The 15,108-nt window shown below is 38.1% G+C and overlaps 2 protein-coding genes across 4 annotated transcripts in view; both read right to left on the bottom strand.

The window, feature by feature from the left end:
- The window catches only part of KLHL23 (kelch like family member 23), a 42,432-nt gene extending 30,359 nt beyond the window's left edge, over positions 1-12,073 (bottom strand). The window contains exon 1 of one of the 2 annotated variants that reach the window (XM_007183248.3): positions 11,938-12,073. The gene's annotated coding sequence lies outside the window, so the exon portion shown is untranslated. The remainder of the gene's footprint in view (positions 1-11,937) is intronic. The other variant, XM_007183249.3, reaches the window with a different exon arrangement.
- PHOSPHO2 (phosphatase, orphan 2) lies at positions 770-14,938 on the bottom strand. Of its 2 annotated transcripts, XR_009009052.1 has the most exons (4): positions 14,800-14,938; positions 14,325-14,358; positions 11,938-12,112; positions 770-1,476 (listed from the first exon to the last, which is right to left on the bottom strand). XR_009009052.1 is itself a non-coding variant. In XM_007183247.3 (2 exons), the coding sequence occupies exon 2, from the start codon at positions 9,497-9,499 to the stop codon at positions 8,774-8,776; it is 726 nt and encodes a 241-aa protein (XP_007183309.1). In that variant the 5' UTR covers positions 9,500-9,525; positions 11,938-12,076; the 3' UTR covers positions 7,418-8,773. The 2 variants fall into 2 exon arrangements, 1 of the variants encoding a protein (XP_007183309.1); XM_007183247.3 differs by lacking the exons at positions 770-1,476; positions 14,325-14,358; positions 14,800-14,938 and adding an exon at positions 7,418-9,525 and having other exon boundaries at positions 11,938-12,076.
- Between the last annotated feature and the right edge of the window lie 170 nt (positions 14,939-15,108).

The raw sequence follows: 15,108 nt of genomic DNA, 5'->3' as shown, positions 1-15,108 counted from the left end.
AAAACTGCTTTCTGAGGATCAGATAAGGAAATCATAGTTATTTAGCTCAAAGACAAGAAAACTAACCAACATGAAGAGTTCAAACCTGTGATCTATTAATATGCTAAAAATTAAAAGGCTGACCCCAAAATGGTTTTGTGGTAAAATGAAAACCTTCTAAAGGCCTTAAAAATAGGATGACTTAACTTTACTTAGAGGATCGATTTTAAAAGCTCTTTGTAGCCAAACCTAGAAAGCACTTAAATTCATAATGATTTTAGAATTACAGAATTTTAGAACTGGAAGGTAGTTAGGGATAAAACTCACTCAGTCTAGTCATTTTACAGAAAATAAAATGAATTCCAGAGAAGCAAAATAATTCACCAAAGTCACAGAGCAACTTAGCAGTTAGAGCTGGGACTAGAATTCAGGTCTCTTGACTCAACATCACCTGGTTTTGAAGAATTCTTTTATTACTTAGTTCTGTGACCTCACCAAGTTTGTTTTCTTATATAAAAACATTGGAGAAATATTCCTATTTTGAAAGATATTTGAAGATAAAATGAGTTTATACTTAAATTATGTGTGTAGTAATGCTTATCCCTTCCTAATATAGTAACCATGTCACCCGTCAATACTGTCCTCTTATTTTACTATATGAGTTCCTGAAAGGACAGGGATCTTTCCTCTCTCCCTCCCTTCCTTCCTTCCTTCCTTCCTCTTTACAATTCTATCAATTTTTTACCTCTTCATTCCATTTAAAGTGCAAAAAATGTGAATTTAGATTTAAGATTTTAATCTTAAACAATATTTATTAATACAGGTAAATACTTATAGTTTTAAGTGGCAAAAGCAATTTAACAATTATAAGAATAATCCATCTATGTCAAAGAGCACATATATATACATATACACCTATATGCATATATACACAGACACACACACATACATATATACAAACACCCTTGGAGAAAATTCTGAAAGGATCTGGTGTATGGTGACATTGTGAGCAATCAGTTTGCAAATGTTACCCAAGCAGTGAAGAAGCACTGGGGCCTTTGGACTGTAAGCAGTTCTTGGTAAAGCTTTTATCTGGAAGTTGCTGGAGAAGGTCTGGGCACAGATCTGGCTTCATGTGTGACCTGTGCAATCAGAAGGCCCCACTCTTGGTTTAATGCTTTGCTGTCTTGAAATTCTCAATAATCTTTGAACAAGAGGTGCCTCATTTTCACTGTGTTCTGGGTCTCTCAAATTATGCGTAGTCAGTCCGGTCTGAGCAGCTCAGCTCTGGCCCATTCACTGGTAGATGGTTGTAGGGTGAGCTCTATCTCTCAGGAGGTCTTGATTTCTTTAAATTTGTTTTTCTTTTTAAAAAAGTACAGTCGTATTATAAAAAATTAGAAAATAGATTAGCAGAAAAAATTAAGTCATCCTCGAAACTCTCAAAGGCAGAGACATTTTCACAAGCATCTCTTCATACATCACAATGTTCAGTGTCTAGTCAGAAGAATAAAAAGCGATTCATTATAGTATGAATTGCCAAACATAATTACAAAATAGGTATGTGTATGAAAATTAGGCAATTCCTTGAGATTAGCTTTTGTGTTAGTTTTTTATTGCTATGTAACAAATTACTACAAATTTAGCAGTTTAAAACAACACAAAAACATTGTCACAAATATCTGTAGGTCAGAAATCTGGGCATGGTGTGAGTGGGTTCTCTGCTCAGGGTCTCACCAGGCTGAAAACAAGGTGCCAGCCTGGGCTGTGTTTCTCATCTGGGGCTCACAGTCCTCTTCCAAACTCAAATGGTTGGTGGTAGAATTCGTTTCCTTGCAGTTAATTGTAGGATTGTGGTCCCTGTTTCTTTGCTGGCTGTCAGCCAGGGGCTGCTCTCAGCTCCAGAGGCTGTCAGCATTCCTTCTATATGCCTTCTTCCATCTTTAAACCAACCATGGCATGTTGAATCTTTCTTGGGCTTTGAATCACTGACTTCCTTTTCCGCTACCAGCCAGGAAAACTCTCTGCTTTTAAAGGGCTCGTGTGTTTAGGTCAGGTCCACCGGACAATCTATTTTAAAGTCAATTGTGCCATAAAACATAAGCTAATCATGGTAGTAAAATACATCAAATTCACAGTACTGGGGATTATGCTTGGCATGTACACAAGGGTGTGGGAAATCTCAAGGGACCATTTTAGAATTCTGCCTACCACGGCTATCCTAGAGTCTCGTGCGAAAAACAGGAGGTTCCTCTACTTCTCTATCCAATAGTCTGCTTCAATTCCCATTTTTAACTCTAGCATCTCTATTTTATAAGTTCACAGTTCAGCATAGTAAAACTGGTCACAAAGAATTTGCTTAGCTATGAGGGGAACAGAGATTCTTTTGTTTTCAAAGGAAAAATTTTAGAGAACAAGAATCTTACGTTTTATTGTAAAAAGCCTAGTTAGTGTGTATCAATATATTTGTTTCATTAACTCTAACATTATCTAATGAGACAATAAGGCACATATTAAATTTAGATATGTTTATATTTTAAAATAAAGATTAAGACCAGATTATCTAGAAATAATAAAACATAAGATTTAGAAAAGATTAACACAATTTAATGCCAACATGTTTGTATCTTCCATATATGAAGTACTCAGGAAAACAGATAAGCAGAACACAAGACCCTATAGATAAATGAGCAAAGGACATGTCCAGACATTTAAAAAGAGGAAACAGAACAGACTAAAAGTTGGACTTCAGTGAACTAACATTGAGTGCATCGTATGTGTGTGAGGTGCTGGCATATATGACAAGTACAGGGCTGCTATTCAGACACAGGAACTGTTATGTCTGTGGCCAGAATCCAGTCTTGTTTGGTGCTTCTGTTCTGATTGGTTGGTGCCTGTATTGCAGTGGTTGCATGTCGCAACTAAAGATCCCACATGCCGCAGCGAAGATCCCAAGTTCCACAACTAAGACCTGGTGCAGCCAAATAAATAAATAAATAAATAAAATTGAAAAAAAAAGAAACTTGAGGTGTTGAGAGGCTAGTAATTTACCCAATCCAGGGCTAGAATTCAAATTCAGGTCTTTTAATCTAGAGCAGAGCCTTTAATCACCATGTTACATTAGGAATGAAAAATGAGATACTACAATTTCTGTTCCTGGAGGAACTGGGACTGGACTAACCATTCCACTGTAAACAATAAGAAAACTGGACAAAATATATGAAATAGCAGTTTTCAGGCACTGGGCAACAGGCAGTGCAGGAATGTGATCCCTGAGAGAAGGGAAACAGATGAGGTGAGCCCTGTAATTGCCTGCATTTCTGCCTGGAGACATTTTCCAGCCTGAGGTGCAGGGAGGGAGAATCCCAAGCGGACCATGGTAGTCTCACTGAGTTGAGGAGATGGAGATAAGTTTGGGGAGGCACAATTGGCTTTTTGTAGGACAGAGTACCAGAGAGGACAGAGCTAAATGGAGAAAGAATTTCAGAAATTTGTAAGAGGGGTTGTCCCCATGAGTCTATGGTTGGATACTAAGACACACATGCATACGGTGAAACACTATAAGTCTGGGCAAAGAATGATTCCAAGAACTATAAATCAAATAATTCCCAGAGTTCACATAGAGCTTGAGGATAACTGAGTTCCAATCAGAGCCAGAGAAGCACATGGTTTTATACATTGGGGAACAAAGAAGGAAAGGGGACAAACAATGCTTATGTTAAAAAGGCAAAACAGGGCTTTCCTGGTGGCGTAGTGGTTGAGAGTCTGCCTGCCAATGCAGGGGACACGGGTTCGAGCCCTGGTCTGGGAAGATCCCACATGCCGCGGACCAACTGGGCCCGTGAGCCACAACTACTGAGCCTGCGCGTCTGGAGCCTGTGCTCCGCAAGAAGAAAGGCCGCGATAGTGAGAGGCCAGCGCACCGCGATGAAGAGTGGCCCCCGCTTGCCACAACTGGAGAAAGCCCTCGCACAGAAACGAAGACCCAACACAGCCATAAAATAAATAAATAAATAAATAAATAGCGTTCCCTTTAAAAAAAAAAAAAGGCAAAAGAAAAAAAAAAGATGGATAGATAGAGGAATGGACAGGTATGTGATAAAACAAGCAGAGTAAAATGTTCTTTGGGTTTTTAAAAAATATTTATTTATTTATCTATTTGGCTGCGTTGGGTCTTAGTTGCGGCATGCGGGCTCCAGAGTGCTCGGGCTCGGTAGTTGCAGAGCATTGGCTGTAGAGCATGCAGGCTTAGTTGCACCGCAGCATGTGGGATCTTAGTTGCCTGACCAGGGATCAAACCCGCATCCCCTGCGTTGGAAGGGAGATTCTTAACCACTGGACCACCAGGGAAGTCCCCAGAGTAAAATGCTAATGGTAAAATCTAGACAGTAGATATCCATGTGTTGACTGCAAATTAAAGGATTAATACGGGAGTATTATGAAAAACTTTATACCCATAAATTTCACAACTTACATGAAATGGACAAAGTCCTTGAGAGACACCATGGTGGTTTAAAAGTATGTCCAACACCATGGTGGTTTAAAAGTACCTCTACTGAAAGGTAGAGCCTAATTCCCCTCCCTTTGAGGGTGGGCCTTTGTACTGTTGTGTTTTTTTTTTTAAGATTTTTTTTTTTTGATGGGGACTATTTTTAAAGTCTTTATTGAATTTGTTATAATATTGCTTCTGTTTTATGTTTTGGTTTTTTGGCTGTGAGCCATGTGGGATCTTAGCTCCCCAACCGGGGATCGAACCCGCACCCCCTGCATTGGAAGGCGAAGTCTTAACCACTGGACCACCAGGGAAGTCCCTGTATTCTGTTTTAGAATACAAATAGAATACAGTGGAATGGATGGTGTTTGATTTCTGAGACTAGGTCACTAAGGCATCGTGGTTTCCTCTTTGCCTTCTCTCTTGGATTGGTCACTTGGCAGGAAACCATGTCTTTAGGACATTCAAGCAACTCTCTAGAGATGCCCATGTGGTTGGAAATTGAGGCCTCCTGCCAGCAATCAGCAGTAAATTGAGATTCCTGAAAACAATCAGTGAGGAACTGAGGTCTCCTGCCAAAAGCCATGTGAGCCAGCCACCTTGCAAGCAGAGCTTTCAGCTCTAGTCAAGCTTTCGTATGACTAGAGCCCTAGCTGACATCTTGCCCTATTAGAGATCCTGAGCCAGAACAATCCAGTTAAGGGCTCCTGAATTCCTGAGCCACAGAAACTGTGAGATAATGAATGCTTAGTTTTAAGCTGTTAAATTCTCAGGTAACTTACTATGTAGCAAGAGATAACAAATACAGTCACAAATTACCAAAGCTTCCTCAAGAAAAGTATACAACCTTTACCTATAATCTACAAAAGAAATCAAACTAGTAGTTAAAACCTTCCAACAAAGAAAACTCCAGGCTTAGACGGTGTCCTTGAATTCCATCAAACATTTAAGAAAAATATAATATCAGCTGTTAGTTTAATTGTTGCTCCTTTCAATGTCATCTTTTTTTTTTTCCCTTCTAGCTATCTGATGCTTTTTCCATCATTGGTTATTGGCAGTTTTACAAGAATGTGATTTCATGTGGTTTTCATTTTATTTTCCTGTTTGGGGTTCATGAGGGCTCTTGAATCTGTGGTTTGATGTATTTCGGCAACTGTGTAACATTCTCATTATCTCTTAAAATACTGCTTGTTTCATTTTCTTTCTCCTCTCTTTCTGGGATACCAATTTCCTAAGTTAGATCTTGCTATATCTTCTATGTATTAATTTCTCTTCTGTATTTTCATTGTTTTGTCTCTCTCTGCATTATTCTGGATATTTTCTTCTAACTTGTGTTTATTCACTAACTCTCTCTTCAGCTATGCCTGTTTTACTGTCAAATCCATCCATTAAGATTCTAATTTCAGTCACGTTATTTTTCAGTTCTAGTATTTCCGTATTGTTTATGTCATTTTCAGTTCTTTGCCAAAATTCTCATAAGTTTAGTTTGTGTCTGTAAACTCCAATACTCGGAGGTCATGCAGATCTATTTAAATAAAAACTTCTGCTGGTGTTCATTTATATCTCTTGGTGTAGCTACTTTTTACTATGTGCTTTACAATGTAAACAAAACTGTTTAGATTTTGAGGCCTATTGCATTAATTTTCTATTGCTGCTAACAGTTTTACCACAAACTTAGCATCTTCAGACAACACACTTTATTATCTCATAGGTTCCGTGGGTTAAGAGTCCAAGCACAGCACAAAGGGCCTCTGTTTCAGGGTCTTACAAGGCTAAATCAAGGTGTCAGCCTGAGCTGTGATCTCAGCTGAGGTTCCACTATGAAAGGATCCACTTCCAAACTCACATGGTTGCAGTATTCAGTTCCCTGCAGACTATTGGACCAAGGACCTACTTCTTGCTTTTGGCTAGAGACCACCCTCAGTTGCTTGCCATGTGGCCCTCTCTGAAGGCCAGTTCACAACATGGCAGCTTGCTTCTTTAAAATTAGCAAGGGAGAGAGTTCCCTAACAAGATGGGCATGAGGATCTGATGTAATACAATCATATATACATAAATAATACATCCCATCATCTTTGTGGTATTGCATTAATTAGAAGCAAGTCCTAGATCACCTTCTCCACACATACACCTCCCCGCCCCCCCACACACAATACGAGCTCATAGGGGTCATGGGGGGTTACCTTAGAGTCTGCCCACCATACTAAGGATATTAACTTCCTCTAAGAGAGTTCAGATTTGCTTTAGTCAAACACCTGGGAGTTCTAAAAATCTTAGATAACTTCAGTCCAATTTCAGGGATTGAGAGTATTCAGAGTATTCAAAGGTGAGCTGCCAGCCCTTTGAAGGCCTGTTTACTTCTAAATCACTCTTACTCATGATGGACAGCCTTTTGGGATCCTTATTCAAAGTAAGGGGAAGGGTTTATCACTGCAGGCCTCATACTCCAATACCTCTGCACCTGGGTCCCATTAAGACTGTCAAGATAGCCACTCAATATGTCAGACACCACTTACAGAACTGGCCAACCCTTTCAGGGAAAAGCAGCTCACCTACCTAAGTTTCTGTGCTTCCTTAGCTGACAGTTATTGTCAGCTCTCTCATGTCTTTAAGCAGATATTTTAAAATTTTTGTTCAGCTATCAGCTTTTCCAGATGTACTCTGTAGATCTGGTCCAAATTACTTGATCTACAACTACTAAAAATAAAATCTTATTTTTTTTTTTACTTGCATAATTTATAATTTGTTACTGGCCTCAACTTGTAGAGAAATCACAATCTATGAGTGTTTCATAAATAAAATAAAATTCAAAAATTAAAAAAAAAAGAGTAAGTGTTTCAACATAATCTAACCTATTAATTTAAAGCAAAACAAAGTTTACTTTTTCAACCTGGAAAAAAATAGAGTACCAATTTTTTTCCCATAAAATTACATTGAACATTTTTATTTCTGGAGCTTTCTATATGGAAAAGAAAATCCTAACATTATTACATAAGGGATATTTATGCCTAAAACATGTGAGCCTAGAAATTAACACAGTACTGTAAAACTTTCTAGGTCAGTTGATATTTTGCTAATATCCCTATATGAAACAGTTTCTTAAATGTTGTGTATTCCTACAAACTATATATTGTATCACTCAATATTTCATTGCCAAACAGAAATAACATACTGATTAAATCATCATTCTGGAATTACAGTCTGTAATAATGATATAAATTAAAAATACTTGAAGAACATTAATTTGTATTTCATTTCAAAAGGAAAGTGTGAAATTAATGAACAACTTGGGCAATAGATACTGCATCCCTATCTCTAAAATTAACTGATTTGGAAGTAGTATATTCTTTTTTTTTTTTAATTTTGGAATTCACAGCGACTCTTTTTTTTTTTTATTATTTATTTTTGGCTGTGTTGGGTCTTCGTTGCTTCACACGGGCTTTCTCTAGTTGTGGCGAGTGGGGGCTACTCTTTATTGCGGTGCGCGGGCTTCTCATTGCGGTGGCTTCTCGTTGCGGAGCACAAGCTCTAGGCGCGCGGGCTTCAGTAGTTGCGGCCCGTGGGCTCAGTAGTTGTGGCTTGTGGGCTCTAGAGCGCAGGCTCAGTAGTTGTGGCACACGGGCTTAGTTGCTCCGTGGCATGTGCGATCTTCCCGGACCAGGGCTTGAACCCGTGTCCCCTGAGTTAGCAGGCGGATTTTTAACCACTGCGCCACCGGGGAAGTCCCAGGTAGTGTATTCTTATGTGAACTAAGCATTAGGCTTATTTTGAAGATTTGTAACTGCTAGACATACTTTGGAAATAAATACCAAAGAAAGTAAAATATAAGACTATTCTCTCTGGGAATAAATTTAAAAATATCATCTACCTATTAACCATCTTTGGTAGAGACCACTAACTGCATTTACCTCAGTTCTGTACTCTACTTTTTTCCCAGGCATATGACCATCTGAAATAAAAGCTATATTTTTCATCCTTCCTTGCAGTTAGGAAGGAGCATTGTGACTAAGTATTGGCCAGTGAAATTTAAATGAGGGTGCAACCTTCTCTCTCACTGTCCTCCTTGCTGGCCAGAAAGTTGAGGTGAGGGAAGGAGCTTGAACAGCAATCTTGGATCATAAGTTGGAAGTCAAGTGCTGAGGTTGGTAGAGCAACACAGAAACTTTGAGATACTTAACTCTGAAATTCTTTTAAGTGAGAGGGAAAACTTTTTTTCTTTTTTTAAAGCCACTGTTATTTGGGGTTTTAGTTTTATGCTGCTGTATTTAATCTTAACTGATACACATTGCAATTATTGGCATATTACTCCTTTATTAGAAATTGTAAATGAGAAATTATTTCAACACCTGAAGACCAAGATACAACAGAAGACTCCATAGGCTCAAGATTTTGAGACATCCTAGAAAGAGTTTTCTGTAAAGTATATCCTTTCCGTGGCATTGCAACATCATTCTTCTTTAAAAAGGTTACTGGACAGACATCGTTTCCGCCATCACCTATATAAACAACTCGTGTATAATTCACTCCTCGTTGTAACTGTTTACCTACAAATTCTACCAAAACTACATTTTTGCAAAGATTAGGGGGGCACCTAGTGCAAGAATGAGCATGATAATTTTCCACAGTGAGATGACCATCGCTATCAAAAGCTGCTGGATTTGTAAAGACTTTATCAAACACGTCATGAAAATTGGTAGCTTCTAAAACCCAATCTATGAAGACTGAATTTGAATCTGAAATAATGATGCAGTCAAATTTATCCTTGTTCTTTCTTATAAAGTTTAAAAGTTCCACCATCCCTGAAGTGAAAGGTATTGATATCATTGCTCTTTTCATTTCATCTTCTCTTACACCTTTATCTCCCAAATACTTAAAGACTCTGCCCATAAATTCTGTCCAAAATCCTTTTTCATAAGAATCTTGTAGTTCAATAGGAAGCTTTTTCTCTGGAGCACATTGTACAATCCAGGTATCGCTATTATCATCTATGATTGTATTGTCAAAGTCAAAAACCAACAAAATTTTCATGGTTCCAGAAACAGATTTGGGTTACCCTGGAAAAGAAGAAATATTATTCCCTAAACATACTCGGTTTTACATATCTAGCTATAGTATCTATTTAACAAAATTACTCTTAATCTGCTCAAACAAAGGGTGAATATAAACAAGTTAAAATGACTAAGCATTCTAAGACTACCATTTAAGTACTTTTTCCTAAGAAGCAAAGTTCATATTTGAGTATGTTAAATGAATGGAAAACAGAATATATAGAAAGGATATTCATGGTATTATTGTGTTCCTGAGGGGGTGATTCTTTGAGCACTCAGAATTAAACTAGAGAGCAATCCAATGAGAGAAGTAATGAAACAATTATTCCCTTACACTTTAATTTAGAAAAGTTATAAAATAAGACAGAAAAAAATGTAGGCTAGTCATTCTTATTGTCTTTAAATTATCAATCACAAACTTATTAGTTTAAAATGTTTACAATGACCCTCATTTTAAATAATAGGTCACGTACAGTACATATTCTCTGTGAACTAACCAAAACTCTGACCAAATTTAACATAATGTGAAATCTTGCAAAATTTAAATAATTTTTTAAAAAAGGTTTTTAGCTTGACATCATCATTGTCAATGTTATAACCAAATGGTTGCTTGATGTTGTACTTGAAAGTCTAAACAAATTACTTGAACTGGAGGTCAGTTAAATTCTTCCACACTAGAAGTAACTTCTGTTAACAATTTTCACATTTATTTATATTTTCTCTAGATAGTTTAGCTCTGGAGTACCAAATAATCTGGATATATGTGAATAATCACACTGCTTTTGATATGACAATTACTCAAGGCTCTGTTTTCATTAATAGATAATGAAGATCATTAATTTAAATCTCAAGAGAAAAGGAATGAATCAACAGATGGTATAAATGAAAATTATCATGTAAAAAAGATAATTATACAGAATTCCCAGGAAAAGCTACAATTAGTCTCTGTAAACAAAAAAAAAATTTTTTTTTAAAGAGTAACTGATATTTTTATAGATATCACTATATGCCAGATACTGGACTAAGAACCTTACAATCTCATCATCTGTCATAAACCCATTTAGTAGGAATTATTATTAACCTCATCTTAAAGATATATAACTGGAGCTTAAGTATTAATTAAGTTGGTTAAGTATTAGTTAAATGGCAGAGCTAGAATTTGGACTCAGGTCTGCCTGACTCCAAAGTTCATGCTTTAGTAATACACTCTAGTGCCTAAGAAATAGAATAACGACTATTAATCAGTTTAAAAATAAAATATTAAGTAGGTCATTTTGATGAAAAGATGTTTAATAACATGAAAACATTCATTAATCTCAAAGTACACACTAACCATCTGTGATCTACTTTACAACCATTCTGAGGTTTTAGCAAGAAATCCTAAAATGAAAAGTGAAGCACCCCACCAATAAGAAAAAGAAGAGATCAATTAAAATTAGAAAACATGGGGGACTTCCCTGGTGGTCCAGTGGTTAAGAAGCCACCTTCCAATGCAGGGGATGCAGGTTCGATCCCTGGTCGGGGAACTAAGATCCCACATGCTGCGGGGCAACTAAGCCCATGAACTGCAACTGCTGAGCACGGGGGCCACAACTAGAGAGCGCATGTGTCACAAACTATAGAGCCCAAGCGCTCTGGAGCCTGTGCACCACAACTAGAGAGCCTGTGCGCCACAACGAGGAGCCCACGTGACGCAATGAAGATCCCGAGTTTGCACCCAAGACCTGATTGACGCAGACAAAAAAAAAAAAAAAAATTGAAATCATGGCATTTATCTACATGTATTCTCTGGTTTATAATGATAGATATCCAGTAGGTGAAACTGAGAATAAGCTCATGACTCATGTAAGAATAAGTATTTTTTGCCTCTCAATTTAGAATATCTGGAGAACAACTAACCTAGAGGACATATCTCCTGTTGTATGAATTTAGATGGTATAAGAGTATTCTGATACTCTGGATCCATGAATCTCTAAATGTCTAATCCAGGTGTCCCTGATTGGCTTCCGGAGATTTAAGTGCAGAAATCACTTTCCCATAGAAACAATGTAATAAATAGCAATAAAGCGCAGTTGACAATCACATAGGTAATGCACCTAAGCACATTTTAAATTAAAATGCTTTTTAGGCATTCTGAATTTATACATAATTAAAAACATTTTTTTCAAATGTAACTCACTGTTGGTTGAAAAGTGTTTCAAGCCTAGACTTAATCAGCCACAAGTTACTAAAATTCCTGCACTATTAACCTCCAAATAAGATGTATCATAAGCCTGAAGTTAACAAAGTTCCAACTGTTAACTTAGTTCCACTGTTGACTATTAATTTCTATCTACAAGTGTACTTTTCTTAATTTCAGATCTTTTTCCATTAGTTTTTTCCCACTACTCAACATAAACCTTTATTTAAAATACTTACCCAATTTAGTATTTCCAAGACAATTAATCTTACTTCAGCATGGAGCTTAGGTTAAACAGTCATGACAATCTTCAGTTTTAAACACCAGCCAGTTTCTAACCAACATTACTCCTACTCTATATGCAGGGGAAAAAGTCTTCTGGTTCCAAGCAAAGGAATGGAGACTTCTTAACTCCTAAAATTAATAAAAGTATTTAAGATATTTAAAAATTTACATTTTCTAATATGTTTTCTCTTACATCAGAAAAGCACCTATGGCAATGGGAGGAATAAAACTTTGTTTAAACAAAACCTTAAATACAAAACAGGGAATGTTATGTGAATATAAGCTCTTATCCAGTGAATAAAATCACAGGTGTTAGGCTGATTATGTTAAGATTTCCAGATTCCAGTTTTTCTTTTTACTTATTAAATAATAGACAAATACCACATTCTGTTGTCAATAAACTTTCAAAGATTTAGTGCTGTACTTGAAATAAAAATGTCTCCAAAAATTAAGGATATGTAGAAAGATTTAGTGAACGTGAATCTATTTTGAAATCAGTTTGTTAAAATACCAGAAGCAGTTATTAACTGTTCTTTCCAGAAGCATGAAAAGTATATATTTTGTATGTCTGCAATGTTTCCAGGGTCTAACAATAGCCTATGTGCTTTTTTACAATAATGAAAACTAGAAACTACATAGACATCCAAGAATAGGGGATTGCTTAAATAAGATATGTACATGATAGCCATATAACAGACCATTTATTTAATGAGTAAAAGGTTAAGATGTTCAAATTAAACAAACAAGTCACAAAACAATGTTTACAGTATAATCTCATTTTTGTTTTTAAAAAAGAAATGCCTGTATACAGTGGTAGCATCAATTGCAGTGCATTCCTTTTCTACACTGATTTTGTAATAAAATATTTTCCCCGGAATAATTTAAGCTCTGTTTCAGATCAAAGTGCATATGCTACCTTCTTTTTTTTTTTTTTTTTTACCTTCTTAATTTCACAACAAAGAAAACAAAATAAGGAGTGGTGGCCATAGAGGGTAAATAACTAATTCTAGATACACTTGGCTGTAAAGATCCATGGATTAGAGTTAGAACCAAGCGTTGTAAGTCAAATGATACCTGAACACTATGCCAAATTGGCAAATTACTGACACCAAATATTATAAGATTCAATAATTTTTGTAACCAATTTAGTTAAAATTCCACAGAATTTTTGTTAGGAGGTAATCTCCATGGGTCTCTAGTGGCTCTGCATACCTTACAAGCAAGGTACTCACTGCCCTTTGCTCTGGACTATTGTCTCAGAAATGTATGTAAGGGCTTCCCTGGTGGCGCAGTGGTTAAGAATCCACCTGCCAATGGAGGGGACACGGGTTCAAACCCTGGTCCTAAGAAGATCCCACATGCCGCGGAGCAGCTAAGCCCATGCACCACAACTACTGAGCCTGTGCTCTAGAGCCCGTGAGCCACAACTACTGAAGCCTGCCATGCCACAACTACTGAAGCCCACGCGCCTAGAGCCCGTGCTCCACAACAAGAGAAGCCACCACAATGAGAAGCCCACGCACCACAAAGAAGAGTAGTCCGGCTCACTGCAACTAGAGAAAGCCTGTGCGCAGCAACGAAGACCCAACGCAGCCAAAAATAAATAAATTTATTTTTAAAAATGTATGTATAGTGAACAGTCTTGAAAGGCATGCTTATAATAAAGATCCGGATGCCCTAAGCTCAGGGTTCCTGTCCTGTAATGCAACACACTCCATGTGCAGGTGACTTCTGGCGCTCTTTGCATCATCCTGTGGCAACTGGGGCAAAATTACTGATATTCTGGCTACTGCTACTGCTGTAATTCATCACTGTTCTAGGGGTCTGCATCTTCTACAAAACGGTGGCAGCCTAAGTTGTTAGCATGCAAGTAGGGTAAAATCTCTGACTCTTCCCAGTTCTTGACATTTTTAAAACTATGATTCCAGGGCTTCCCTGGTGGCGCAGTGGTTGAGAGTCTGCCTGCCAATGCAGGGGACACGGGTTCGAGCCCTGGTCTGGGAGGATCCCACATGCCACGGAGCAAATGGGCCCGTGAGCCACAATTACTGAGCCTGCGCGTCTGGAGCCTGTGCTCGGCAACAAGAGAGGCCGCGATAGTGAGAGGCCCGCGCACCGCGATGAAGAGTGGCCCCCGCTTGCCACAACTAGAGGAAGCCCTCGCACAGAAACGAAGATCCAACACAGCCATAACTAACTAACTAACTAACTAACTAAATAAATAAAATAAAAAAAGCAATGTTTAAAAAAAAAAAACTATGATTCCAAAAAACCACCAATGTTGTATGTGCAAAAACTATATTTCTGCCAACAAATATTTTATTAATCCTTTCATACTTACCAGCATTATTACGATGGATCATCTGATAGAAAACCTGAAGAAAAACAGTACAACTATGTGTTAGAACTTCAGTGATTAAAAACCTTACCTCCTTTCATATCGAGCAACTCCAGTTTGATGCCTAATGTGTATGTGTCATAGCCAACTACCTTGTAATGTAATCATTTGTACCTCAACGTGTTAGAAAAGGATCTTTTGAAACGTAGCCCATATTCACTCTTAACAGGTTTTTGTCCTTAGAGGTCTGATTGGTCCTCCAAATCCATTCAATTTACTATACTGTATTTACCGAGCAATTAAAGATATCTTAAAGGTCCTAACGTGAATGTTATAATCCAAGTTTTAACATTGCCATTTAAAAAAAAAACAACTAAGCCCCATCTAGCCCAGATCATGCGTTAGAAACCAAAGTATTTAAAAACAGATTTTCTGTCAATTAATCCCTGAGTTAAGGGAGGAGGGCTTTGCTGTTCACCTTCCCCCGCGAGGTCTGTGAGTCACACACACCAAGCCCAGGCCTCGCTATCCCGCACACCTGCCGGGTACATCCCGAAACCAGGGGCAGGGACCTAGTCGGGTGTCGTTCCCCGGAAGGCGCACGTTGGATGCCGATGGGAGCACCAGGCCGGGCCCAGCCGGGTCCCAGGGCTCGTCACTGACCCAGGCCAGAGACCCGCAGCCGTTCCGGCCTCGGCGCCGCTTCCGCGGGCTCTGTCCTCCGGCCCACTCCAGACGCCTGACGGGGAGGGCCGCCCCACTCGCACGCCTGGCCTTGACTTCCCGC

Source organism: Balaenoptera acutorostrata, chromosome 8, assembly GCF_949987535.1.
Source record: "Balaenoptera acutorostrata chromosome 8, mBalAcu1.1, whole genome shotgun sequence".
Taxonomy (NCBI): Eukaryota; Metazoa; Chordata; class Mammalia; order Artiodactyla; family Balaenopteridae; genus Balaenoptera; species Balaenoptera acutorostrata.
The sequence above is the reverse complement of the archived record's forward strand: the minus strand, read 5'-3'. Positions and strand labels throughout refer to the sequence as shown.